The 27085-nt window shown below is 39.1% G+C and overlaps 5 protein-coding genes and 1 long non-coding RNA gene across 9 annotated transcripts in view; 3 read left to right on the top strand and 3 right to left on the bottom strand.

Annotated features, from left to right (window-relative positions):
* Positions 1–1232: 1232 nt before the first annotated feature.
* Positions 1233–24695, bottom strand: LOC146614899 (uncharacterized). Its single transcript, XR_014907026.1, has 4 exons — positions 24602–24695; positions 2228–2276; positions 1996–2059; positions 1233–1655 (listed from the first exon to the last, which is right to left on the bottom strand). It is a non-coding gene; the product is annotated as an uncharacterized LOC146614899 (long non-coding RNA).
* LOC146614900 (uncharacterized) lies at positions 4603–8000 on the top strand. The gene is made up of 6 exons (XM_085376797.1): positions 4603–4980; positions 5104–5204; positions 5609–5729; positions 6425–6972; positions 7222–7405; positions 7670–8000. Exons 1-6 carry the CDS (start codon positions 4603–4605, stop codon positions 7985–7987), a joined length of 1650 nt encoding a protein of 549 aa, XP_085232923.1. The 3' UTR covers positions 7988–8000.
* On the bottom strand, positions 8322–9695 carry LOC146614901 (uncharacterized). The gene has a single exon (XM_085376777.1). The coding sequence runs from the start codon at positions 9568–9570 to the stop codon at positions 8506–8508; it is 1065 nt and encodes a 354-aa protein (XP_085232903.1). The 5' UTR covers positions 9571–9695; the 3' UTR covers positions 8322–8505.
* LOC146614902 (uncharacterized) lies at positions 10737–13424 on the top strand. Its single transcript, XM_085376782.1, has 5 exons — positions 10737–10789; positions 11058–11154; positions 11528–11638; positions 12085–12251; positions 12584–13424. Exons 2-5 carry the CDS (start codon positions 11065–11067, stop codon positions 13041–13043), a joined length of 828 nt encoding a protein of 275 aa, XP_085232908.1. The 5' UTR covers positions 10737–10789; positions 11058–11064; the 3' UTR covers positions 13044–13424.
* Positions 15530–21320, bottom strand: LOC146614903 (uncharacterized). 4 transcript variants are annotated; one of them, XM_085376781.1, is made up of 12 exons: positions 20344–21317; positions 19236–19656; positions 19055–19087; positions 18869–18958; positions 18386–18457; positions 18189–18277; positions 17972–18062; positions 17604–17706; positions 17472–17524; positions 17286–17364; positions 16176–16369; positions 15530–16067 (listed from the first exon to the last, which is right to left on the bottom strand). In XM_085376781.1, exons 2-11 carry the CDS (start codon positions 19446–19448, stop codon positions 16362–16364), a joined length of 831 nt encoding a protein of 276 aa, XP_085232907.1. In that variant the 5' UTR covers positions 19449–19656; positions 20344–21317; the 3' UTR covers positions 15530–16067; positions 16176–16361. The 4 variants fall into 4 exon arrangements, with proteins under 4 accessions (XP_085232907.1, XP_085232904.1, XP_085232906.1 ...); XM_085376778.1 differs by having other exon boundaries at positions 18189–18457; positions 20344–21320; XM_085376780.1 differs by lacking the exon at positions 20344–21317 and having other exon boundaries at positions 18189–18457; positions 19236–19321; positions 19631–19825.
* Positions 20606–27085, top strand: part of LOC146614904 (peroxisomal succinyl-coenzyme A thioesterase-like) — a 45567-nt gene continuing 39087 nt past the window's right edge. Inside the window, exon 1 of the mRNA XM_085376775.1 lies at positions 20606–20734. The gene's annotated coding sequence lies outside the window, so the exon portion shown is untranslated. The remainder of the gene's footprint in view (positions 20735–27085) is intronic.

A 27085-nucleotide genomic window follows, 5' to 3' on the forward strand; every position in this document is an offset into this window, starting at 1 on the left:
CAATCTCATCTGAGAAGCTTCTTCAGTTCTAAGGTCAAATGGTGGAGAGTTCCAGATATAAACCTAGTGGGAGTTTCCCCCCACAGAGGGACAAAAGGACCCCCTGATGATCCTCTAATCGCCTGAGTCAAGGTGTGAAACTGGGTGTGGGTCCCAATCAGCCAGAGTTTCGGGTGAGTTCATTGTGAAACCTGGCCTCACCTTATCATGCGAATTCCTGAGATCAGATGGCCCAGGATGTGAGTTAAGGCGTCTGGGAAGGGATCTCAAAACTGGATTATAGATGGAAGAGAGTTGGTGTCGTAAACCACCGCCTCTGTTCAAAGATGGTCGCTCACAGTGGACATAGATGGCTTCTTTCACTCCTCTTTCAAACCATCTGTCCTCTCTGTCCAAAATGTGAACATTGGCATCCTAGAAAGAGTGTCCTTTATCCTTAAGATGCAGATGGACTGCTGAGTCTTGTCCTGTGGAGGTGGCTCTTCTATGTTGTGCCATGCGCTTGTGAAGTGGCTGTTTGGTCTCTCCAATGTAGAGGTCTGGGCATTCGTCGCTGCAACACGCTCAGACAAAAACTGGTTCACAAGCGCATGGCACAACATAGAAGAGCCACCTCCACAGGACAAGACTCAGCAGTCCATCTGCATCTTAAGGATAAAGGTCACTCTTTCGAGTGTCTAATTAGTTCCCAGAACTCAAAAAAATTGAGGAAACTCGTTGCCTCAAAAAAATTGAGTAAAGCTTAGCTAAAAATGACTAAATTAGGACAACTTATTTGAGTACTCTGTACAAGCTCATTTGTTCCCAGAACTCAAGAAAATTGGATCAAGGTTACGTAAGATGACCAAGTTAGGGCAACTTACTCATTTTGAGTACACTGTACAGCCTTGTTAGTTCCCAGAACTCAAAAAAATTAAGGAAATTCGTTGCCTCAAAAAAACTAAGTAAAGCTTACTTAAGATGACTGTTAGAACAACTTACACATTGCAAGTCTGCAGTATTAAGAATAACTTGATATTTCTGGCTGTACAATACTAATTGTTTACCTACTGACAAACATTTCAAGTTCAACTAAATGAAAAAACAATTTGTGGTAACCTGAATATGATTAAAAATAATTAACAAAACTTTTTGTAATGATGTTAAAATCAGCCCAACTTTTATTTTCAAGCACAACAAAGTATAACAGCCAACATACTGGACACTGTTCTGCTGAACAACAAACAATTATATTGCCATCACTGTTATAATCTTACAATGAACAAAGTCTCAGGTGTAATTATTCTGAAAATAAGTTTAGGCCTACCACAAGTTTGTTTTGTGCTTACATTACTTATATAATCAAAATAAAATATTTGTTGTTCTGTCACAAGTGCAGTCTCTGATTTAAACAACACATTTGTTTTTCATTCCAACACATGAGCTGGAATGTTGTAATATTTTAAGGATGGCTTGTTTCCAGTTCAGGCATTACTGCCTGAATGACTGTCATGGATCGAGGTGATCCAAATGTAGGTGCAGAAGAAAGTCTTTAACTTCCCTTAAGTACAGTGGCAGTGGATGTGGGTTGGAGATGCAATGAGCTTGAACCTGCAGCACAGGTCACAGATGGTGACCACACCATCTGTGACGGAGGTCTCATCTCTCCTGTTGTCCTGCAAGCAAGCCATCATATTTTTTGGAACATGAACTTAATTGCTTTCTTAAAACATTTTTTTCTGCATTTGGTATAAAACAGACTCCAATTTACACAATCTCAGGCTCCCTCCCCACCGGCGAGGTGACATTCAATGTCCCAATTGTCAGTCTGGATAGCCGTGACCACCACCCAACAAACAATAATGTCATGAAAGCATCATTTTAAAAAGGGCTATGCAAACATGGCCAATAACTTTCATTCTAATGATGTGCAAAATGATTGACCCTCTAAACTAAGTTTGGGGGATGTGATCTTTCAAGAAATGCAGACCAAACTGTTGTTGTTTGTTTACTTACACAGCATGTCTTGTAGAATTAACTGGAGTCACCAGCAACAGCCTAGTGCAGTCATATCTCAAGTCTAATAACAGAAGACAGGAAAAGATCAGTAAAGAAACAACTTCCCCAAACCAAAGCACAAATAAAACAATAAGTAAAACAGGCTGATCTAAAGTATGATTAAAGTCCAGCCTGATTAATATAAATGTCACTGACAGTTGCTAATATATTGGAAAACAAAAATACTTACCACTGAGTTGATGTCTTTCTGTCCAACAACAGGAGTGCTGGTCCCGAGCCTCAAAGACAGTAAGAAGCAAGCAGAGGGAGAAAAAACAGAACATTTTTCAGAAACCGATTTGATCCTTAATGGCTGTGCAATTATTGTAACATAGAGTTTGCTTATGTTGTTAAATAAAGGCTAGATTTGGCATTAATAGATGCCACAGATGTTCAAAAGCTGCCACAAAGCATGAAAAAAATGGACGTCTCTGAAAACGTCGGAGCATTTTTGCAAATATGTGATGTCTTGATAAATCGAGGAGATATTTGAACTTTACACAGCTACATTCTTGCCTGAAAATATCTTAAAAGTAAACTTCCAGCTTACTTAGTTTTTCTAAGTTAAGACAACTCAAATAAATTGAGTTTATCAGCATTTTTGCATAAAAAGTACTGGTAACTTATTTAAATCGAGTTCTAATAACAAATTGATAAAAATTGAGTTCAGCCTATTTAATATTTTTAATTAAACACAATATTACATTTTACAGTGTAGTAAAAACAATTACTATTTTATAGGACAGTTATTTTACAGTTTTTATGTGTTGTAAGAGACACAAACAGCATTGTGTCCTATAGGCAGTACTAAAGCTTCATTGTTTAAAGAGATGTTCTTGATGTAAGGGTCTAAGTTGTCTCCACCTGCTACGGCGGCTGAGATCCAGGACTCTTCTAAGGACGTTTCACGACACTGTGGTGGCATCTCTTATTTTTTCTGCTGTGGTCTGCTGGAGTGTTGGAATGGCAGAGAGGGACAGGGGGAAACTTAATAAACTGGTCAAGAGGGCTAAGTCTGTCCTGGACTGTCCGCTGAAGTCCATTGAGCGGGTTGGGGAGGAGAGCATGTTATCTAAGCTAAAATCCATCATGGACAACACCATCCACCCCCTGCATGACACTGTATGAGTACTGAGCAGCTCATTCCGCAATAGACTTTTACACCCACAGTTTAGGAAAGAGCGCTACCGCAGGTCATTAGTAATAAACAGCCAGTGAGAGTGAGTGGATTTAAGAAAGTCAGTGACTCAGGTGTGTCGCTTGGTTTGTCATCTGTTTGTGAGACTGGAGGAGACGTAGAAATCCTTTGTTTTAAATCTTAGTTAGGAAGGTTCCTGTTTGAAAACAAGCACTTTTTGTGAGAAATGCAAGAAGTACATCTGCAGAAAGCACACAGTTACATTCTGTCCATCATGTGGACAAAATAGAAAATGTTGAGCATTGAGAAACTGAGAACGTTGGGCAAGTTCAAAAGAAATGTGTTTGTAAGAACGAAAAACCAAATTGTTCCTAAAATAGTTATGGAAAGTCTAACTGTTGTATGTCTGTGTTCTACATGTTTATCTAATGGAAAATAAAGTTGCTATTGTTTTATTGCAGTTTTTGGATAATTCTGAGTGGATTTACACAGTACGGGTCAAAATGACCTGCAACAAAATCAATGTCAATTGTTTGTTCTTCAACTTAATACAAGGGTTAATTTCCAAAACTTGCTTATGATCTTCAATTTGTAGCAGATCCACTATCACACAGCAGCTGGAGCAGTCTCCAATGGAGTCCACTGCTGCCACCTGTGGCCAAGTACCATAGCCTACTACTAGATTAATTTGTGACACATCTGCACCTGCTGCTATGATCACATTGAGTAGAGGCTGAGTGGCTGCACTAACCCCTGGTACATCCAGATCTACCCACAAACATGTTGACAGATACAATCCCGGCAATGTGGATTGTCAACACTGAAAACAATCAGTAAGCAAAGACAACAGGGATCATTTGTTTCTGTTTATGTAGCACCCACAACATTTGTAGTCGCCTTCTGCACAGGGGAAGTCCACACACACTGTGTGGTACCACTTTCCACAGAAGGTGCATTCAATCTGCAAGACTGAATGAGATTTTCAGAGTCATTGTCTGACTGTTTATTACTAATCACCCGCTGTACATTCACAGTAACTGCCATCTCCTTACAAATGATCATTAGGAGTAACCATACTGTATATAACAACCAACTCTACAATGTTTGTTCGCAGAGAAAAGACACAGGCAGACTACACTAACAACATGTGATGTTACAACACTAGTGAAATATTAGTGTCATTTCATTCTTTTCAAAGGTTTATTTGCATGACGCACAAACAGACACAATTGAAAGGTACAAATGTGCATGACACGAATTCAAATGTGGTGCAGATGTGTGTCACAGGTTGATCTGGCTGTAGGCTGTGGCACTTGGCCAGAGGTGGCGCTGGTTGACTCGACTCCATGTTAGTGCACAAAGTAAACAGCACGCTGTAGTTGTGAAGCAAAAACGCTGAATAGTTGGGTTGCGGTCACGTGGTTCTGATGACGTGCGGAGGCAGCGCGATTTTTGAGTGGAGGGCGGAAGTAAACATGGAGGACACTGTGGAGAGTCAGGAGAGCAGCTATTGTGCAACTTTAGACCCCGTTTCTCGGGAGAGATATAAACAGATAGTTAAAAAATATATCGGACGTGATCCGTATTCTTTGAAAATGTCCGAATACACCACAGAAGTAAAGGATTTGCCTACTATCGAGGCTGTGGATATCACCAACTACTTGGTCCTCCAGACTTCTTACTACACTAGGCAGCAAATGAAAGCTTTCAAGAGTCTGGAGGCGTACAATTTTTTTGTCAGCGGGTGGGTCCACAACCTTGGAACAAAACGTCTCCGTGATGGATACAGTTTGGTGTTTGCAAGGGTGAGTGTTTGTTCTTATATTGCTTTATCTTAAACACGCTAACAGTTAGCGGTAGCGGCTTTAACGTCAACAAACATGCCACATCCTTAGGACTTCGTTAGAGTGACAGTTGTTTGTTTCAAGGTAAACCATTCTCAGCGGTCTAACGAGACACCTCTGAAGACTTGGGTAATTGCAAAGGAGGATGGAGAAGTGATTGCAGCTCATTGCAATTGTATGGCAGGGTTAGTAGCCTAATTAAGTAGGATGTTATTGCAATGAGAACACACACATACACACACACACACATATACGCATAGGGCACTGCTAGCATTTTGCAGGTGTACTTCAGTAGTAGTGGGGAGAGAGTGTTTTCTTTTAGCTAAGAATTCATCAGCTAAGAATTTGTGTGATTGCCTTAGATCCCTCATGACACTCAGATGCATTTTTCAGATAGAGGGTAGAACTATTCAGTCATGTCATCACCTAGATAATGATTTCTCTATAGGCTGTTGAGAAAGAGTTAATGAATAAACATGTTACTTCAAATAAAGTGCCATTGCACATTAGTATTAGTAAGCTATGCATCATCAAAATGTACTGTAAATATTGCATTTCATGTTAAAAAGATTATGTGCTCTATTTCCAGACTATCAGAATCATGCTCGCACGTTGGAGCTGTTCTTTTTGCAGTTGAAGCTGGGGTGAAAATGAGAGCGACATGCACATCAGAGCAGTGCAAGTGGCTGATGCCATCTCATGTTAAAAAGGTAAGCCAAAAAGCAAAATGTAGGATAAAGAATGTTATATTGGGACTTCATGTGACAGTAGGATAAAATATCTTCCCCTATACTGCTACCTTGTCGTGGTGGGGAAGCTTGAGTGCCTCAATGACCCTGTAGGCTATACCGGCGGGGGCTTCAAGCTCCTGGTAGATCTAATCAAGCCGGGCAGGTTGCAGGTGAGGGGTCAGACAAAAGGCAGTACTTTAATAAATGAAGAGTTCTATTCCAAAACGCTATAACAGCATTTAAAAGCCATTTCCTTTTTCATGACTAACATAACCATGACTGCAGAACCGTATACTGTATATCACACCCTTCTCATGCATGCCTCAACACCCTAGCACTTGTTTTCTGCGCACACACACACCTGACTGCAGCACTTTATATATTCACATTTCTCATGCATTCCTCAATACTCACAACTCCTCACACCACATTTTCATCAACATGGAACTGCTTACTTTTCACTCCTTTTATACCCAGCACATGGCACCTCCATCCCCACCCAACATACACACACACACTTCACTGCCAACCAACCACTATACCCAGCCTAAAACACACATACTCACTCCACTGCCATCACTGTTCAATTTCGAATATTTTTGGAAACGAATATATAGCGTTTTGGAAAAGAGCTTTTTAAATTTTAATGATCTTCTTTGGCTTAATTTTTCCAGATTCCTGCTTGCCCAGTAACTCTGATTGACTTCTCTTCAGCAAAGTCAAAAAAACGAAAGCTTGAGTGTTCCATTGATGGCTGCACAAGTACACAAAAGGTTGGGAAATCACTTCCATGCCCAAGAGTGCAGAGAGATTCAGAGACATACTGTAGGTTTTTTGAGAGTTTAAGCAAAAACTGTCCAAGGAGTGCAGCACTGATGTCTAGGGAACCTTACCACAAAGAATTTGTCCCCCAGTCTAGCATGCTTCCTAAAACTGTGCCTGAGTACAGAACACCAGAGACACTGCAGCTCCCCCCCAAAGACCTTGAAGAGCTATGCCTGGACTTCCAGCTTGAAGAGCTCACCCTGTCCCAAGTCCAGGCTGTAGAGAGGGCGACTCGAAGTCAGAGTGCAAGCAGTATTTGGTTTAGGCAAAGAGCTGGACGCGTAACTGCCTCTAAGCTGAAACAAGTTCTTAAGACCAACCCCCAGCAACCATCAAAGAGCTTGATCAAGGCCATATGCTATCCAGAGGCATATAGGTTCACCACAGCTGCTACAAGGTATTTAGGGTTTGATGTAGGGTAAGGCAGAGTTAAGATTTGGGGTATGAAACTGTCCATAACTGTAACTAAAAAAGTGTTATGAAGATGGAGGTTAGTTATAGGCTTATACGGCTAGGGTTATACAGGGTAAGAACTAAGTATAGTTTAGGGTAATGGCATATTGTATAATACATCACTTTACTGTTTTACACATCCAATACTAAGTAATAATTTCCTTTTCATGTTTGGCATGTGTACTGTTTATAGTTATGGATGCAAACATGAAGCACAAGCCAGAGGAGCATATGAGAAGCTTATGAGCCAGGAGCATGCAGGCTTCTCATGTATGGACAGCGGTCTCTGGCTGAACCCCAAGTGGCCATACATGGGGTCCTCCCCTGATGGGATAGTCACTTGTGACTGTCATGGAACTGGCATCTGCGAGATTAAGGTATTGACTCTGTTGTAGTCAAGGCCATAGGTGTGACATCTTTCCATAAGAATCAGTGAACTGAGTAAAAATGCAGGAAATACCTTTTCTAATTTCTAATCTATTGTTCAATTAAGATAAGATGAGGCTTTATTGTCTGTGTCAAATAGACATTTGTTTTGGGCAATGAGAGATTATGATAACACAGACCACACCCATCATCTTTGCTTCTTCACTGTTTCATCAGATAAATCTTGATTGTTGTTCTCATCACTGTGATTTTAGTGCCCACACTCTCAGAAAGATGCGGTCAACCTGCGCATGCGTGCTGGGGAGAAGGGCTTCTGCCTCATCAGTGACGGGGATAATGTCACACTGGACCCTACTCATGACTACTACTATTACCAAATTCAGGCACAGCTTCACATTGCAAATGCAGAGTACTGTGACTTTGTTGTGTGGAACCGCAATGACATATTTGTTGAAAGGATTTTGCCTGACCTTGAGTTTTGGGATGATGCGATTCCTAAAGTTGAGTGTTTTTTTAGAAACAGTATACTCCCAGAAATACTGGGACAGCAAGTTACAAACATACATGTGTAATGTGATAAAAGGACGACAACATAATGACATTTTGAATATTGTTATGACCTGATGGTAGTCATTATGAGTTCTGGCTATTGTATTTGCTCTGACGTAGCATTAGAGCACAAATTGTCATTTAATTTTATTGTACATTTAATTGTGTCATTTAAGTGTTGTGTAACACTACACAATGATTAAATGCTATTGAGGCAGCATAATAATACATTGGTGGTTTATTTACAAGATTAGACTTTTAAACAAATAAACAAAATAGATTGCAAGCCATCTCACAGTATAATACTGTACAAACTGCCAGCACAATATGACAGTTGGAGAAAAATATTTCATTTGAAAACATTTACAGACTAATCAGGAGTCAGGACTTAGGTACTACTATTACTCTACCCTGTTCTACTTATCACCAGAGCCAAGCAGCAGATACTGGACACTACTCTTCCTCTCCACCCCCTTCTGTGAGCCGTGACAGTGACAAGACATTTAATTTTTTTTAACTGATTGATTACCACCCACCCCCCTTACTCCAGTGGGACAACAGACTCGGAGAGATTTGATAAGGCACAACAAATTACCCCAATCTTGTCGATCAATGCATGTGTCTCACCTGGCTTTGTGGACATGTTCTCTATTGGCATAGCCCTGCTCTGCAGAATTTGATATTTCCTCCTGACTAAACCTATGACTCGCTCAACATGGATACGCAAATTGGCTATTTTCCTTGTCTCTGCCACTTCATAGGCTGACAGCTGTTTTCTCCCTTTAGTGAATGCCGGTGTCTGTAGTGAAGCACAGTAAAACCCCACATTATCGCCAATATTGAACCCACGATCTGCAAGGACAATATCTCCAGGTAACAAGTTCTTTAGGAGGCCACTCTCTATTGTGATCTGCTTATCGCTAACTCTCCCTCCCCAGGCAGAAGATATGTAAGTGACGTAGCCTTGGGGGGCAACACCAATCAAAAATTTTACAGTGTGATGGTGCTTGTAGTTGGACCAAGTTTGAGCTTGTGCAAGAAGATTAGATGGTCTCTCAATAAAGACTTCAAAGCAATCAACAATCACAGCCACTTTACATCCAAATGCCTGTCTGAAACTCAGTGGCATCGTAGCTTGAAGAACATGTCGCTCTGGCCACTCAATTAGGAACTCTAACCTTTTATGAAGTATGTCAATTACTTTATGCCAAACTCTAGAAGCAGTGGACAGAGAAATATTGAACCTGAAAGCTAAATCTTTCAGGGGCAGATTTAGTCTCAGCCTCAGCAAAACTAGTATGAATTGTTCAAATTTGGACAACAAAGACATAGGTCCCGAGGTGATATAGGGCTCGCACAGTTCAAAAATCTGAATTAAAACTAAGAAGTTGGGGAGCCCTGTGTAGAACTTTGTCTTGTCTTCATTTTTTTCAAAAGCCTCCTGGCTGAACTGTGTGTCCAGAGCCTTGCTCCGAAGATCAACCAGCTCTGCTGTGTTCTGTCTCAAAACATCCTCCATCTTCTCGATGTCATCCATCGTCAGCTCTGTCTGGCATCCAGCATCCGCACAGCCTGCAATATAACAGTGGGGGAGCATAATCAGCATAATAGAGGCAACCTCAATTTTTACTCATTTTCACTGTAGGAGTTTTTTAGTGGGCTATTAGAATCTGGTGTAATGTGTTTAATTCACTATGTTAATTTAATGTAATTATTTTTTTTAATCAACAAAAAAACATGTTGCGTCTAAACAAAAAAATATATTTATATGTTTCTCACCACAGAAACCTTACATTACGGATATCTTTACTTATCTGTGAAAGGAGACTGTCTGGAATCTGGCAATATAAGAACCATAGCAGTGTACAAAAACCTGTGGTGTGTGCCTGACGGTAATAAGTGCCACTTTTTCTTTTTTTCTGAATAAAATGGTATGGATTTACTCTGTGATTAAAAAATCACAAACATGTAATATGTAACTTGGACCATAATCATTACAGAAAATGGCATCTTTTTCTCTTTGACATGATTCTTGTTTGTTTTACATCTGTCCACAATGGACGATCTGATTTCCTCGTGTCAGCATTGTTCCCACATCATCATAATTAATGTTGTTCCAGGTTCAACATTGCAAGTGACCAATCACCTTCTTGTGACGTCATTCCTTTGCGACTTCGAAATACCCGCCTTCGAGTATTTCGAAATACAAGTGAAGAAGCGAAAAACCGCCGCCTGTCCGCCGAATTTGAAGTCAATTTAGGATACTTTCCTTTAATAAACGGTAAGCATTATACATATGTTCCTCACTTGGCTTGCTGTTTGTTTGCTAGCGATAGGCTACTTGACAACAGCATTAGCTAACCAGTGTTCTCTAGACCAGCGTTCCCCAACTTTTTGGGTGTTTCGTGGCCCGGGGGTTGGGTCAGGCAAAATTGCAGTAGCTTCCCTGATCATTTTACAAACATAAGTGAAGAGAATCTGGACTAAAAGGCCTAGACTTATGGTTGTGTGCTGAATCTATGAATCAAACTATCACCTGGAAACATAATTAACTGGTCCATAGCTGTGAAACTGGACATGAGTTCTTGATTCTATGGAGATTAACAGTAATCCAGAAATTTACAAATTTGTCCCAGGGACATCGCGTAGATGTTGTCCCTGACGCACTGCGTTAACCAGTATTCATTTCCCTTATTCACACTTGTTGTAAGAGATGATCATGGGCATGGAGTCCCTGTGGCCTATGCTATTGTCAGCAACGAAAGTCAGAAAACCCTGGAAACTGTTCTTGGAATAGTTTGTGAGCATTTCCCAACTTCCCCGAGGTAAATAATACATTGACAGCTATTAATTTTGAAATAATTCCTTTTCAAAAAAATTATAACATGCCAGAATCTAATGCTATAGCTGCAGCATGGGCTGCAAAAAACTTTCCTTTCCAGTTGTTAAAGTTATTCCTATAGGCTGTATGCAGTATTTTATATATCTACTTGTGAGTTGAAATGTTTAATTTGGCATTGAAGTGGTGCTTTGAGATAGCAAAAACATTTTCATACTGTTTAATCTCATTTAGTGTTTTCTTTTTTTCTGTAGAGCATTTATGGTTGACAAAGACTTTGCGGAAATAAATGCTTTGCAGAAGGTTTTTCCAGAGTCAGCTATCCTTCTATGCTGGTACCATGTCTTGCAGGTAAACCACATTGTTTTCTTTTCACGTTGTCTAAGATGCACCTGAAACACATTTTTACAACAGGGTCCTGTTGTTATGATTTGCCTCATTGTGATATTCACCTACTCAGGTTAATGAATATAAAGGGATAAAATGTTGAGTGACTATGTCCATCCATTTAAGACCACAGTGCACTCATCTTCTGGTGGCTGCTTCCCAAAGCTCTTTTTGACATTTAAAAATATGTTTGCCTGGTTGATTTCTGTAATGCACAGGTCCTCTTGTCCAGTGAGTGACAAAGTTATTTTTGGACGTCAGCTTTCTTTTATGCTTTTTGTACAGCTGCTCCTCTGTCTCTCTCTCCAGATTAACTTTTTTTCTCTTACATTCACAGGCTGTTAATCGATGGCTTTCAAAATCAGAGTCCGGGGTCCATGGGCTTTCTAACACCCAAAAGAGAAATGAAATCATTTCTTTCTTTTGTAAGCTGAAAGCTTGCACATCTGTAAGTGTAATTTGTCTATTTCACATTTTGATTTCTTGATTACACTAAGAGCATAATAACTTTCAGTTGCTAAAAAAAGTTACAGAGAGATACAAAATAGATTTTTGAAACAATTTCTAAAACTGGCTTTTTATCTTGCTTATCAAAACAAGTGCTTAAGCTGTGCAGAACATCATTGTGTCACCCACTGTGCAGTAGAACTTGTGAGTGGGATTCTTTCACAGAGATGCTGAAACCAAATATGCTTATAGGTTTAGTGTTCCTTCTTAGCCATTGTAAGGGAAGAAATAATTGCTTCTTAATACAAAAACACGACATATTATTAATAACTTAAAATTCTTAATGTTATTCAATAAAAGGAAAAGGGCTTCAATACATAATATTAAAGATTTCAATAGGTCTGTTAAATGGATTGAAATATATTCTGTTGCATCCAATTCTCTTAGGAGGACGACTTTAAAGCCACATCAGCAGAGTTCTGCCAGACATTTAAGCAATACCCTTTGGTGTGCCAGTATTTTCAGAAGCACTGGGAAGGCATTGGCCACATGTGGTGTGACTACGGCCGTCGCTTCAGTCATGCTCGTTCTGAAACAAACAATGTGATTGAAAGGTATGATTTATTATTTTGACCTCATTCAATTGTATTGCTGAAAAAAAGATATTATGCTTTAATCCAAGAGGCTAAACTGAGTAGGTTCGTCATGTCATTGCCAGAACAGGTTTTAGGCAAATCCTTTAAATTCTAGCAGCGTTTTTTATGTTATCACAACAAAAAACAGAGTAGGTGGATTTGCCTAAATCAGCTAAACCGGCACAGAGCATTCCTTTATAAAAGACGTGCGCAATAGGTATTCCAATTTTTAAAAAAATAATACAGTCTTGATTAAAACTTTAAATTCCTTCAATTACAGTTACTAATCATTTCAAATAACTGTTTTTCAGATTTTTCCACCGCCTGAAATACCAGTTTTTATCTGGCTACAAGAATAGGCGTCTGGATGATCTGATTGAAGTGCTCCTAGGGAAGGCCGACTACTTCTCAGTCATAAAAACCCTGCAAGATGTGGGCCGCATGAAAAACAGGTTTGCTGACACCTTGTCTCAAGTTTCAGACTCTGCTTCAAGACTGATGGAAAGTGGTTGGGCTCTTAAAATTACAGTCAAGAACAGCCATGGAGTTAATGCATATCAAGTCCCATCTGAGTCAAGAGAAGACATGGTGTATGATGTCTGCCCTGTTGAGTCCTACTGCAACTGTACATATGGCTTACGAGGACTTCTTTGCAAGCATCTAGTGTTACTTGCAAAATTAGCAGAGGCTGACAATGACATCTATCCAAACATGGAAACAGACCTTGGCAAGAATTGCAGTGAAAGAAAGGCATTACTTTGTACACTGTGAGGACTTGAAAGTGATAAAAATGCCAAGTTTGTTTGGAAATCTGTGTTTTTTTGCATCGGCTGAAACACTTCAGTGCACTTGTTGTACGTTCTCTCACTATAACACATGTGCTTGCCTGAAGGTGGCTTGTAGCCATTTTAAACAAATGAAAAACTCTCTGAAAAGTCCTCTATCAACTTTGAATGACACTCCTGTAGTTGAAAGCACAGACAAAAAATGCACAGAAGATGCAGTTGGAAAACTAAATGCTGTTTTAGACACAGTTAAACAGTGGGCATTCATTCCAGAGGGTATTACTGCAATGATAGATGAACTGCATACAAATGTCTTAAAAACAAAACAAGTAGGCAAAAGTATATGCCAATACGAAATAAAGACGACAGATAATGCACGCAAAATTAGGCCATTGTATTCTAGCAAGAAACGTTCGGCCAGCATCGACATTCCAACAGTCTGAAAATGAATGTGAACAGTCGATAACCACTGAAAGAGAGACATCCTCTGGAGAAAATGAAAACCTTTTGGAATACAAAACAAAAAAGAGAAGAGTTAAAGCTAAGTATATGCACAAGTAGACTTTTGTGTGACATTTCAAAGGGACTGCATCCATTACTTCTGTTTATTGAAACCTAAAGCTGAATAGCTGTCTTAACTTTCTGCCAAGGAACAGATGAAAAGAAATTGTTTGGTCTCTCAAGCAGTTGTTATTTATGTGTGTTATTCATTACTTTGGCTTGGTTGCTGTTTTTGATACAAATTCATCTGTGCCCATTGTAATATTTTCATATGTTACTATTTTTATATTGCTATGCATTATAAATAAAGGATTACTTATTACTATTAAAGGTCTGCATTTGTAATTGTTGGTATTATTTATAAAATATGCGCTCTTAAGTTTTTTGCTCCATAAAACGATACCTGTCACTTTTTGGACATAGAGTATCAGCTGTTGAGAATCCTGGCTTATACAAAATAGAAGTAAAAGGTTTCAACATCCAGCCTTTTTATGATTAAATACAAAGTGTAATAACAGAGTTATTGGGGTGTGATTTTGTTAATAGTTAGTCTTAAGTATAAGTTTAATAGTAATGAGTAAGAAAATATAGCCAGAATAATGGAATGAGACTAACACCTGACCTCACACTGAGATTTGGTATGAAGTGGCATGTTTGTGCTAATGCTGACATTGGGGCTCAGAGTTCCTCTGTGTGTATATATTTGTGAACGTTAACTTGGCTAATGTCCAAGGGTTTGACTGCTTTCCTGTTGGATTGTATCACAAAGAACAGGGATAAGAGCACCAGTGGCCGTGCACACCCTCATCTCTCTCCTTCACCCGATCATTAGTGTTGGAAACCGGCATTAGCTCAGAGTAGATTAGACTTCAGTATAGTGCAAGTGATTTGATTTTATGATTATTTGATTCAGTTTTTTCTGTGTTTAAGCTCAATTACTTTAATAAAATATGTTGAATTCAAACAAATAAATAAACAAATAAACTGTGGACATCACCCTTTTAAACCTTTCTGAAACAAGACAGGTAAAAACCAGTGTATAAAAGTTTACATAGGTATAAATAGCTCTAACACTTTACTCCAGCCTGGCGTCCACACATGTGGACATCACATTTTGGGTTATTTAGACCAAAATACTAAATCTTGATCAACAAGTGCCTGATATACAGTTATGAGGACATTATACTGCAACTGTTCTATCGCAATTTCAAATTAATGTCCTCATATGTGGCTCTCATTTTTCTCAGAAACAAAAATTAGGTAAAAAAAACCAAAACCTGGTAATTCTTTCTTTTTACATTCATCGGGTTCCAATCGGCCCAAATATCAAAGAGAAATTAAAAATGCATGCCATGGAAGATTTCGGGTCTTAGGGGGTTAAAATGACCAGACCCCTCCGGCCTGTTTTCCAGGCCACTAAATTAAACCCAGTCAATTACCAATTGAACAGAATAAAAACCTACGAGGTCCACTAATAGTCCAAAAGTCCAAATCTTTAATAGAAAAGACAGGCAGAACTCAAACAAACAATAATCCAAACGAGGAGCATATATACACACTGGAAAGTAAATAATTATAAGTTATTAAATCAGACTAATTAAATACAGTAAAACTAATAAGGGAAGACGAACACACGGGAAATAAAAATAACAGTGTAAACATACCAAAACTCAAAATAAAACAGGAAAGCTACTACAAACTGAGTGTGACACAATTACATTCATATTGAAACATATGTGATAATTTTCTTTCTTTGTAGCATTTTTAAGATATGTGTTAGAACAGTCATTATGCTGTTTGGATTAGGAACCAATCATTTTTGCCAAATAGTTAACACAAACTTAGAACAACAATGAACAATTTTCAAGATTCTGATTTACAGAACAAACAAAAGTCACAAAATGTTAGAGATTTTCTACATTATACATTATAACCAAATCTCTATAATACAATATAATCAAGTGTGCTTTATATTCTAACCAAGTATGCCTTATATTTTGTGTGTTCATATATTTTCACATAACCAAGCTTATTGTTAAAGAGAACATAATGCATTCCTTACCTTAGTGTGTGATGTCAGATAAGCATGATATACTTCTGCATTGTTATTTTCAGTATGTGTGCAAGGTCAGATAAGCTGAGATAATGCCTGACCTCTCCCTTTTCAGTTAAAAGAGGAAGTACTATGTAACTTACTTTCACTATAAATAAAGAACCAAGCCTGCGCTCAGTGTGTGTGTCTTCTCAGAGACATTCACCCGTGCGCACGTTTTCTAATTACTCTCTGAGTCGGTCTGCAGTTGTCTCATTTCTCTTACTTGTGTTTGAACAAATGTCTACCCCTGACACAAAAGGTTTCATTATTTAAGAGACAAGATCAAGTTTTTCACACAGGAATGAAATGACAGAATCCAGTGCAGCGGGGCCAAAGGTGTGTGTCAGCAAACTGAAGGTTGAGGAATCAGTCAGCTCATGTTTAAGATTGTGTTGGATTTTGAGAAGAGTCTGTCTGTTATTAGAAAGTAAGATTAACAATGTTACACCAATAACCCAAATACGGGGAAATGACAAATAATACCAAAAAAGATACAACTTTCATATTGTTTTACTAACTTACTTTGTCATATCAGCACTTGAATGGTCGATGCCTTTACAGACCATGTCTGTTGTGACATCGCAGGCCGATCTTCCGGCAAACCCGAGGGCTAGCTCCCCAGCCTCCTCTTCACTCAGAACACTAAACACTGTTACTTTAGTTTTGGCCTTCTTAGGCCTGTCAAGAATCATTGCGGGCAGTTTGGCTTTACGGCCCTAAAAAAGAAAAAGTGCAAACACCAAAAGAGCAGAGAGAGACACACACACGCGCACAAAGTTAAATGCTTTTGTTTACATGGTGTAATTGTGTATATGTTGCAGCAAATGCACAATTTCCAGCCACATTGTCACTTCATTGATACGAGTAACCCGGATTTATTTCAGGTGACATCAAAATCACGAAATGTATACCTACCCCAATCAAACCTCTGAAAACATGAACTGACATGTTCTCTGCGTTGATTCTGCGCTTGATCTCGTCTTGTTATTGTGTAGGTTTTCTTTTTTGAGCTTGGTACAGATAAGCGACCATGCACTCTGTAAACTGTACTAGTTCCTTCTGAATCAGTTTGGAATTCTGTATCTGCATCGATCCTGTCAACATCATCAGCAGCAGCATTATCTGTACTCAGACTTGTGCCGTATACTTCTGCTTCTTTTTCGTTGTCTTCAGTCTGTGTACCTTCATCTCTTTCAGTCTGTGTACCTTCATCTCTGACTGTCAGTCTTCCTATCTCACTGTTACTTGTCGATTTGCTGCAGATGTTCTCTCCCTTAGGAACTTTTCCTTTGTCATTCGCTGCCTGATGCTTTCCCTGATGACATTCTTCACTGGCTACTTCTATTGCTCCTCCTGTATAGCCACCCACTATGCTGCACAACTCCTTTCCCTCTGCTGTGCTGCACTGTGCTGTTACATAAAGAAGAATGATATAAACAGCACTATATCAATTTAATTGTGAAGGGAAATCCCCACACTACGACACAGTTATGTCTAAAATAGTTTTGTGTAAAAACTGGATCTTGAAACGTCCACTTTAATTACACAGTCCTGGTGTGCAAAGGCAAAATTACGAAAAAAAATTTTCACTTTAAACATTTTTGGACATTGTTTAGTTATATTGTGACTTACTCTCACAGAAGATACAGATGCCACAAACAGACTTTGAACAACGCATGTGCTTGTATGCACCACATTTCTGGCACTGCACCTGTGAATTAAAAAAAAAAGAAGAAGAAGAAATAAACAAACAAAAAACAAATGAACAAAGTCCATTAAATAAACAATCTATATGGCTAAGGACATGTCATAGTGTACCCGGTCTTTGGCTGCAATCACACACCAGCACTGACTGCACTTCCTAGTTCGATCTGCAAAATATAATTTGTTTAAGTACAAGTTACATTTTCCAATGTTAGAGAAAAAGAAGGCAGCTAATTTTATCTTTACCTATTGAGGAAAATAAGTAGTGGCAAAGTCGGGACCTGAGCTTTGTGATTTCAGTGTTGTACTCCTCCACTTGTGTTTTACCGTCAATGAGAGATTGGGCAAACTAATAATTGACGAAGAAGAAGAAAAAAAAAAAAAAAAAAAGAACAAAAAGAATTAGATTAACAAAGAAATGTTTGTTTGTTTTTAACCCCCCCCGAGGAAAAAAAAAAAAAAAAACAGAGCAACCAAAGCAAAGCATTACTGCTGAAATGGTTCAATCTACAAAAAAAATTGAGATTTTACCATCCTGCCTCTAAGGCTTTAAAAACTGAATAGGCAAAAATGTAAACATTACTTATATAGGTTAAAGCTATAGTTTTCAGTACCATTATGACATGCACTCCACATGAGTTCCCATCCTGTTGATGTGGGTGGCTCACATGTGACAACATGTCCACTCTCCAGCGCAGCCTCTTGCTGAAGCAAATGAGCTGAGAGATCGCAGTTATTACAAATAAAAAGCATATAGAGAAATCAATAACCACGTTCGGTAATGATTTCAATTAAATTAAATATGTTATGTTAAATATGTTAATTAATTACCTCCAGTTTTTCAACACCGCACTTTTTCTGACCTCCGACTCGCCAAATGAATTCATATAGACTATGGTCCTCTTGGGTATGTCACAAAACTGTTTTGTAAAAAGATGGATATGGTAGGCTTGGGCCTTGAGCTTTCCTAATGAGGGACACTGAAAAGTATCATGCACTAGAGAGAGTGCAAAATCTGTGCAACTTACAAACAAGGTCCAGTGGCTGCCGTTTTCCAGACAGGCTCCAATCAATTTCTCATACATCTGAAAGATGTTTTTCTGGAAATAAAAATAATGTGACAAGTATGTTTTTCTGTCAAGAATGACACTGCAAAACTGCAAAAGCTTGTCAGGTGAGACTTGTAATTAATTCTGCAGATACACAAACATATAGAAAGTGTCATTTTTGGTTTACATTAATTAATTTCTATAGTGTGTACAAAACAAATCAAGACCACAGACTCAACACGCACCACTCAATTTTTGGTGTTCTTTATCAGTTGGCCAAGACAGAAATGTTTTAATCTGTGTGCATTGCTTTTGAACAAGTCTTTACACAGAAAAGGTTTCAGAAAGGTATTTTTCAGGTTCTTCTGACAAGGCTTCAATTTTGGAAAATGCTGTTTGTTTATAGTGGCAACTTATAAACCCTTTGTGATAAGAACATAGTTACCACAGTCCAAGTCATACCTTCAAAAAGTATGCACTTTGTGCTCTTGTGGACCCATCCAAAATTTTTCCAGTGATTTGGCTTGGTATTGGATAAATGTGAGGGAAATTCTATAAAAATAACATAAATACACCTATGTTTTCAAATACATTACAAAAAACGTAAACATGCTATGTCATTATGATCAAACAAGCTTTTCAACATACCTCACACTGCAAATAGATTAGGCCATCTATTACCTTATAAAACAAATAAATAAATACATATAAATAAAAACAGAACTAAGGAATACGATTCATTAAGTAAATTGTACAATAAAGTGTATTTAAAGCAGAATTTAACATTAGTTTTATGACAACATAAAAGGATTTTTATGTCAAGAGGTACCTCATCTGAAATGTTAGTCTGGTCAAACAGGGATTTCAAACTTGAAATACCAATAGAGTTTGGTCCAGCTACTCCCACAAGGTAATCTGTGAGAAAGCATATGCTGTAGTCAACAGATATCATTTTCTTTTTGCATGCTGCAACCATCATCCATTTCAGTCTTCTAGGAGCTTTGTCTGGTTGTAGTTCTTTTTTCTCCTCCTCTCCCCTCATCTATTAATTAAATTGTTTTCTGACCTTCCTAACTGTTTCCGACCTGTCTTCCCAATGTGATGTTTAAGCAATATATGTATGGTCAGAAGGGGGTGAAATTTTCATTGCAGTTGTACGTGTAACATTGCATGTGATAATAAAAGGCTTGATTGGTTGATTATTCAACATGAGTTGACATTTACCTGACATTGTGAAGGAGTCACAGTTTCTGTAAGGGTGTAAGAACATAACATGTGGATTTGTTACACTTCTTTTTCACAAGTTAATAACAATCAATAATTTTCATTCCATTATTTACAAGCTATCACACGATGTCCCAGGGACAACATCTACACGATGTCCCAGGGACAACATTTACACGATGTCCCAGGGACAACATTTACACGATGTCCCAGGGACAACATTTACACGATGTCCCAGGGACAACATCTACACGATGTCCCAGGGCAACTTCTACATGATGTCCCAGGGACAACATTTACACAATGTCCCAGGGACAACATTTACGCGATGTCCCTGGGACAACATTTACGCGATGTACCAGGACAAATTTGTAAATTTCTGGATTACTGTTAATCTCCATAGAATCAAGAACTCATGTCCAGTTTCACAGCTATGGACCAGTTAATTATGTTTCCAGGTGATAGTTTGATTCATAGATTCAGCACACAACCATAAGTCTAGGCCTTTTAGTCCAGATTCTCTTCACTTATGTTTGTAAAATGATCAGGGAAGCTACTGCAATTTTGCCTGACCCAACCCCCGGGCCACGAAACACCCAAAAAGTTGGGGAACGCTGGTCTAGAGAACACTGGTTAGCTAATGCTGTCGTCAAGTAGCCTATCGCTAGCAAACAAACAGCAAGCCAAGTGAGGAACATATGTATAATGCTTACCGTTTATTAAAGGAAAGTATCCTAAATTGACTTCAAATTCGGCGGACAGGCGGCGGTTTTTCGCTTCTTCACTTGTATTTCGAAATAATCGAAGGCGGGTATTTCGAAGTCGCAAAGGAATGACGTCACAAGAAGGTGATTGGTCACTTGCAATGTTGAACCTGGAACAACATTAATTATGATGATGTGGGAACAATGCTGACACGAGGAAATCAGATCGTCCCAGCACGGACGAAGAGAATCTGGACTAAAAGGCCTAGACTTATGGTTATGACGATGACGACGACAAGAGTCTCCCGATCGTTTACTCTTGCTGTCCTGTGAACAACAACGGCGTGGTGTTACTTGTTTGCTGTTTTCGCGATCGCGTCGCGCATGAGGATATCACCAGGTAAACTCGCCACATTTTTAAACATTTTGTTGTTCAACAGCATCAAGACTGACGGAGTGTGTTTGAGACAACCTCACAAGTGTCACAGATGACACATTTGGCGTTTTTTTGCTGGTTTGTCGGTAGCAGCTCCTGAAACGCAAGACTGCCACACATCTGTTCGACCAACGCCAGTTGATCTAAACGCCAGTAGATCTGGAACACCGGCTAGGGTTTGTTTTTAGCCTATCACAGACTCCCGCCCGCTTGCCGCGCTTCCGCTTCCTCGCGCAACGCTTCCGATGTCCCCACCTCCGGCCACCGACATCAGGCAACGCCGAGGCTTCGAGGCCTGGTTCGCGGAGCAAGCAGAGTTCACGCAGCGTTTCCCGCAGCCCATCCTGGATGTCGTCAACCGGGTTATTTAGGTTGAAAAGTGTCTGGCTGTTGTATGCACGGACACCGACACCAATTGCGACGATATCCATACATAGTGCAAAATAAACACGCTACACACAAAAACGTAAACAATAAACAATGCAGCACCACTTTGGCTCCGGAGTGGCCGCTGCGTGCTACTGCCGCGCCGCGGCCAGAGTATGGAACGCCAGGACTGCCATAATGAATTAATTAAATACACCATTAAATAATTAATTAAATGTGGCAATAATTAATTAAAATTGGAATTAAATAATTAATTAAACAGTTATGACACATGTAATTAATTAATTATTGACACATTTAATTAATTATTTATGTATTTCACATTTTAATTAATTATTGACACATTTAATTAATTAATTATTGACACATTTAATTAATTATTTATGTATTTCACATTTTAATTAATTATTGACACATTTCATTAATTATTGACACATTTAATTAATTATTTAATGATATATTTATTTATTTCATTTTGGCAGTCCTGACGCCTGGCTCTCATCATGAAATAATTTTATCTGTCATCCTCACCCATCAAACTCAGGGGGCGGGGTTAACGCTGATCGAGTCAAAACCATTGCTTTGGCCTGGTGGCCATTGTTTCTAGCACACAACAACCGGCATGTGGAAGCTAACAGAACTGAGCTTTGAAAAACCCTGTTTGTGTGTTACCAAATACCGTTTTAATATTTTTTTAGCCGAGAATGTAGTGGTTTAATCTTCATGTGTCTGGTCGGTTTGTCAAGATACAGCCTCTTTGCAAAAGTGTTTCGATGATTTCGGAGATGTCTGCCCAGTCTCACGGCAAAGCGTGGGATAGACCCGCTCGCCTCGCAAGCAATCCCACCGACAAAGCGCAGGCCCCGGTACACAGCTGTAGTAACCCCCGCTGACTTCTTTTACTGAGGTTATATTTATCGGTGTTTTATTTCCTGATGTTCTTATGTGTCCTACGTGTTTCAGTCGCCAATTCTGAATTATAACTAACATTAAAAACATGTTTAAGGAGGAGAGAGAGCAAATAAATCTGTTTAACATCTGATCTTTGGGTTTTTGTTCAGTAATCAGCGTGACCTGTGTATAAACACATAAAAGAGATAACGTTGGTGTTTCCGTCATGTAGTAACTGCTGGCTTTAACTGTACAAAGGTTGTTCGACACTATGAAACACATACAGACTTCATGATGTTCGGCTAATATTTTTATTGTGAATATTAATCATGCTGACCTCGCTCTGTACACCACGCAGCGAGGTCAGCATATCCACGATATCCTCAGCTCCATGAGTTAACACAAAGTTTCCCAGCTGACTATCTAACTGCCAACTATTCCAGAGACGTGAAAATATACAGCATAAAGAAAAGTGTAAGAGACTCAGCAGCAGATTAGAATAACAGTTATACATTTAATAAATCACCAAATGAATCCAAGAAACGAGCAAACCTGTTCCGACAATTTGAATTTGTATTCCCTCAGCTGCAGACTCGCTGCTGTTTAAATGTTTGAAAAGGAAGATTAGATATAAAAAACGTCAAACATAGACTCAGTCTGCCTTCACATTTGATATGAGGCCAGCACGTATAGTGGCCTCAGCAGGCTATTACTGAAATACACGTGCTATATCATAAACTATGATATAAACAGGGAGGTCCTATTAACATGTTTAGTTTTAAAGGACACCTTCCTGCCTTTAGTCTCATTCATGAGCAGTATTAGTTTTCTTCTAACATCCAGAAGTCTGCACGATGTGTTTCATAGTTTGTAACAAGCCTTTGCCAGGTAAACATAACATGACCGAAAAAGCAAAAAAAAAGAAAAAAAAAAGAGAGAGAGAGAGAGAGAGTGTTGACATAAGAAGAGAAAATTCTCTCAATTATGGAGACAGGCAAATGGTTCATTTATGTTTGATGTGTGTTTATTCCTCCCTAAATATCGTCGGTGAAGTTCGCCATGCATGTCAGATTTTCCTGCGCATTTTTATACCTCTGCCAACAGAGAGAGAAAAAAAATCACATTCTAACAGACAGCTGGTGCTTAGAATACAGTTGAATAACTATTAAAAAACAGATGATATTTAGATGATAGTTCAGTCTAACACATGTGCCAGTGAACCATTAAACGTCTGTGAAACTATGCAGTTATGAAACGTAACTTTAACCTCAGCCAAACCGATTTGCTCAGTTGTAAATAAAACAGCGAAGTAAACGTGACCCGACAGACAGAACCTGAGTGAATGAAGTCCAGCGTTTAACCACTGAGAGCTAAAACTCAGCTGAGGTTTGAAAGCTGTGTGCCGGTGATTGGACATCAGCCGCTGATAAAGCTGTTCGCCTATAAAGTGCTCTGTAAGGAAACGAGCTCCAGCAGCTCTGCGCTCGGGGAAAACACTATATTTACTTATCTTGTGCAGAAAAATGCGCTGACATTGCGTTATATCGAGCACCGGCTGCCCAGTTAAACTGTGACTATCACCAGGTAACTAGGCGTGTTTCTTGAATTAGCAGCAGGTGTTAAACAGCTGACAGATGAGGAGGAGGATGCATGCAGGTAAACTGAGGGTCTGTTGAGCTGATCGCTGGTTTCGTGAGAAAAATGTCAGCTCGTTCTTTATGTTACAGAAGCACAGAGACACAAGACCAGGCGGAAAGAGACGATCGTTCGGTGAAAATGAGAATCTGCGAATGCAACATGTGGAACACGGAGAGTGGAATATGTAAACAAACCGGTTAACGTAGCCCCCTCGGTGCACTCTGCATGCTAATTGTTAGCAGAGCTAGTGAAATCTCTGAAAACATCTGAGCACTTTTGCAAACATGTTCTATGTTGACAACCTGACCAGACATACGTCGCGACATTCGCGGCTAAAACACTGTTAAAAGTGTAGCTGGTGACAGAAAAACGGGGTATTTTAAAACTACACCACCACCATTGCTGCTTGTGATTTGATCTGCATTCTGGGATAACTGGCTGCCCCAAGTCTACACAAGCAATCGATTTTCTAGGATCGACCTGTTTTGACTTACTTTGCACGGCAACCAATCAAATGTTAGAGAAGCTGCATGGGCAGCGTTAACCCCGCCCCCTGAGTTTGATGGGTGAGGCTGACAGATAAAATTATTTCATGACGAGAGCCAGGCGTCAGGACTGCCAAAATGAAATAAATAAATATATCATTAAATAATTAATTAAATGTGTCAATAATTAATTAAATGTGTCAATAATTAATTAAAATGTGAAATACATAAATAATTAATTAAATGTGTCAATAATTAATTAATTACATGTGTCATAACTATTTATTTAATTAATTAATTCCAATTTTAATTAATTATTGCCACATTTAATTAATTATTTAATGGTGTATTTAATTAATTCATTATGGCAGTCCTGGCGTTCCATACCAGAGTACCAGAGTGCAACAAAAGTAAAGTGCCAAATACATACCATAAAGAGAAACAAAATTAACACAGAGACACACAGCTTAGCTGTTGATGTGCAGCAATCAACACAATCTGTGAAGTGTGACAGAAAAATCACCCCTCCGACAGTCAAACCCATCTGTTCTCTGATTGGACGGTTAAATTTGTGATTGACATGACATTGGTCAATCAGCTGAAAGGAATAAAAACTAGAAAAATTTGCATTTCCTGCGAAAATGCTGTGGATGCCTTGTAGTGGAATCTACTGAAAAGAGCAGAAGAAGTAAAACTATGTGCTGAAAAGAGGTAAATAAACGCGTACTCAGCTCTGAAGCTTTGTCAAAGTTTGCTGTGTCTTTTTTAGATTTGGCGCCTATAATTCCTGACTGCTGCTCAGTTCGCTCATCTGATGGTTATGCTGATATTTTGCTATCATTATTTTCATCTACCTCTGATTTGACTGTACCTGACGACTGTTCTCTCTGTTCGGTTGATGGTTGTGCTAATATCCTGTTATCTGTTTGTTCTTTTATTCTTGATTCTGTTGCTCCCATCAAAATGAAGCGCCCTAGAACCTACTCTCATTGCTGGCTAAACGATACTACACGTGCCTTACGACGTGTCTGTCGCCGTGATGAGAGGAGGTGGAAAAAAGATAAACTTCAGGTTTCTTATGATATGTTACGGACCAGCTGCTCACAGTTTCAAACTGCTGCTAGAATGGCTAAGGCATCTTTTCTTTCCAAAGTCATTTTGGCTAATTGTCACAACCCCCGTATGCTATTTAAAATTTTTAATTCTGTTGTTAATCCCGGTCCTGATATGCCTTTACTGTATTCACAAGCTCTTTGTGAGCATTTTCAAATTCTTTTTTTTAGATAAGGTTTCATCCCTTAAGCTTTCCTCTTCGTCTACATCTTATCCTGTCTTTTCCTCTGAGTGTAATTCAACTTTTCATCAATTTGAGCCCGTGTCGCTTTCGACTCTGAAGCAGCTGGTTGATCAACTAAAAAACACCAATGCTGTGTTTGATATTCTCCCATCACGCATTGTTAAGGGCTGCTTTGATGTAATTGGACCGAGCATTCTGTTCTTAATGAATTTTTCTCTACTCTCTGGATCTGTCCCACTGGCCTTTAAGCATGCTGTAGTCCAGCCTATTCTGAAAAAGAAGAATCTTGATTGTTATGATCTTTTGAACTATCGACCAATCTCTAAGCTTCCGTTTCTGTCCAAGATCCTGGAGCGACTAGTTCTTTCTCAGCTTCAGGCATACTTAGACGCGAACAACATTGCAGAGAAATTTCAGTCTGCGTTTAAGCCACGGCACAGCACTGAAACGGCCTTGCTTAGAGTTCTCAATGACCTATTTGTAAGCACTGACTCTGGACGCTCTGTGGTCCTGGTTTTATTGGACCTTTCCTCTGCTTTATATATGGTTGATCATAACATTCTTCTACTAAGACTTGAGCATACTGTGGGTATAAGAGGCACTGCCCTCAACTGGTTTAAATCCTATCTTGCTGACAGGTCTTTTTCGGTTAATTTGGGCAACTTCTCATCTTCCTCGGTACCTGTACGCTGTGGTGTGCCTCAAGGATCTGTATTAGGCCCTATTCTCTTTTCGCTATATCTGCTCCCTCTTGGAGCAATTTTTGAGAAGTATAATATTGCCTTTCATTGCTATGCTGATGATATACAGATTTATTTTGAGATTACTGACGATCTTGCTATGTCTTTTCACTATTTTCATGAATGCATGCGTGAGGTTAAAGGTTGGTTCAAGAGTAATTCTCTTGTCCTGAACGAAAAGAAAACGGAGATCGTGGTGTTTGATAGTAAAATCCCCTGCGACCAACTGTGCGCTGCTCTGATGCCTTTTGCTAGCTCTCCTTCTGATTATGCCAGTAATTTGGGCATACTACTGGATAGCTCGCTTAAATTTGACAAGCAAGTGTCTGCTGTTGTGAGGTCTAGTTTTAATCAGCTGCGCCTCATTTCTAAGGCTAAGCGCTATATTCCGCACACTGACTTGGAAAAACTCATTCACGCATTCGTGACTTCCAGGTTGGACTACTGCAACTCTCTTTACATTGGCCTTTCCTCCACCCTTCTCGTTAGATTGCAGACTGTCCAGAATGCGGCGGCACGCCTTTTGACAGGTAGCAGGAAGTTTTCTTCCATCACTCCTGTTCTCGCTGGCTTGCACTGACTTCCAATTAAATACCGCATTCAATTTAAAATGTTACTTTTCACCTACAAAACCATTAATAACTTGGCACCAAGCTACCTCAATGAGCTTCTCAAGTTACACACTCCTGTCCGAGCACTTAGATCTGCTACCAGAATTCTTCTGGAAATACTATGATTTAGCAAAAATACTATGATTGAGCAGAAGTACTAAAATGTAGTAGAAGTACTTTGATTTAGCAGAAATACTATTATGGAGGAGTAATACTTTAACATGGGAGAAATATTGATACACAGACACACATACACAGAGCGTAAA

The sequence above is a fragment of the Diplotaxodon limnothrissa genome, linkage group LG17 (genome assembly GCF_057381915.1).
Source record: "Diplotaxodon limnothrissa isolate DT_005_m linkage group LG17, D_limnothrissa_male_GT1.1, whole genome shotgun sequence".
Classification (NCBI taxonomy): Eukaryota; Metazoa; Chordata; class Actinopteri; order Cichliformes; family Cichlidae; genus Diplotaxodon; species Diplotaxodon limnothrissa.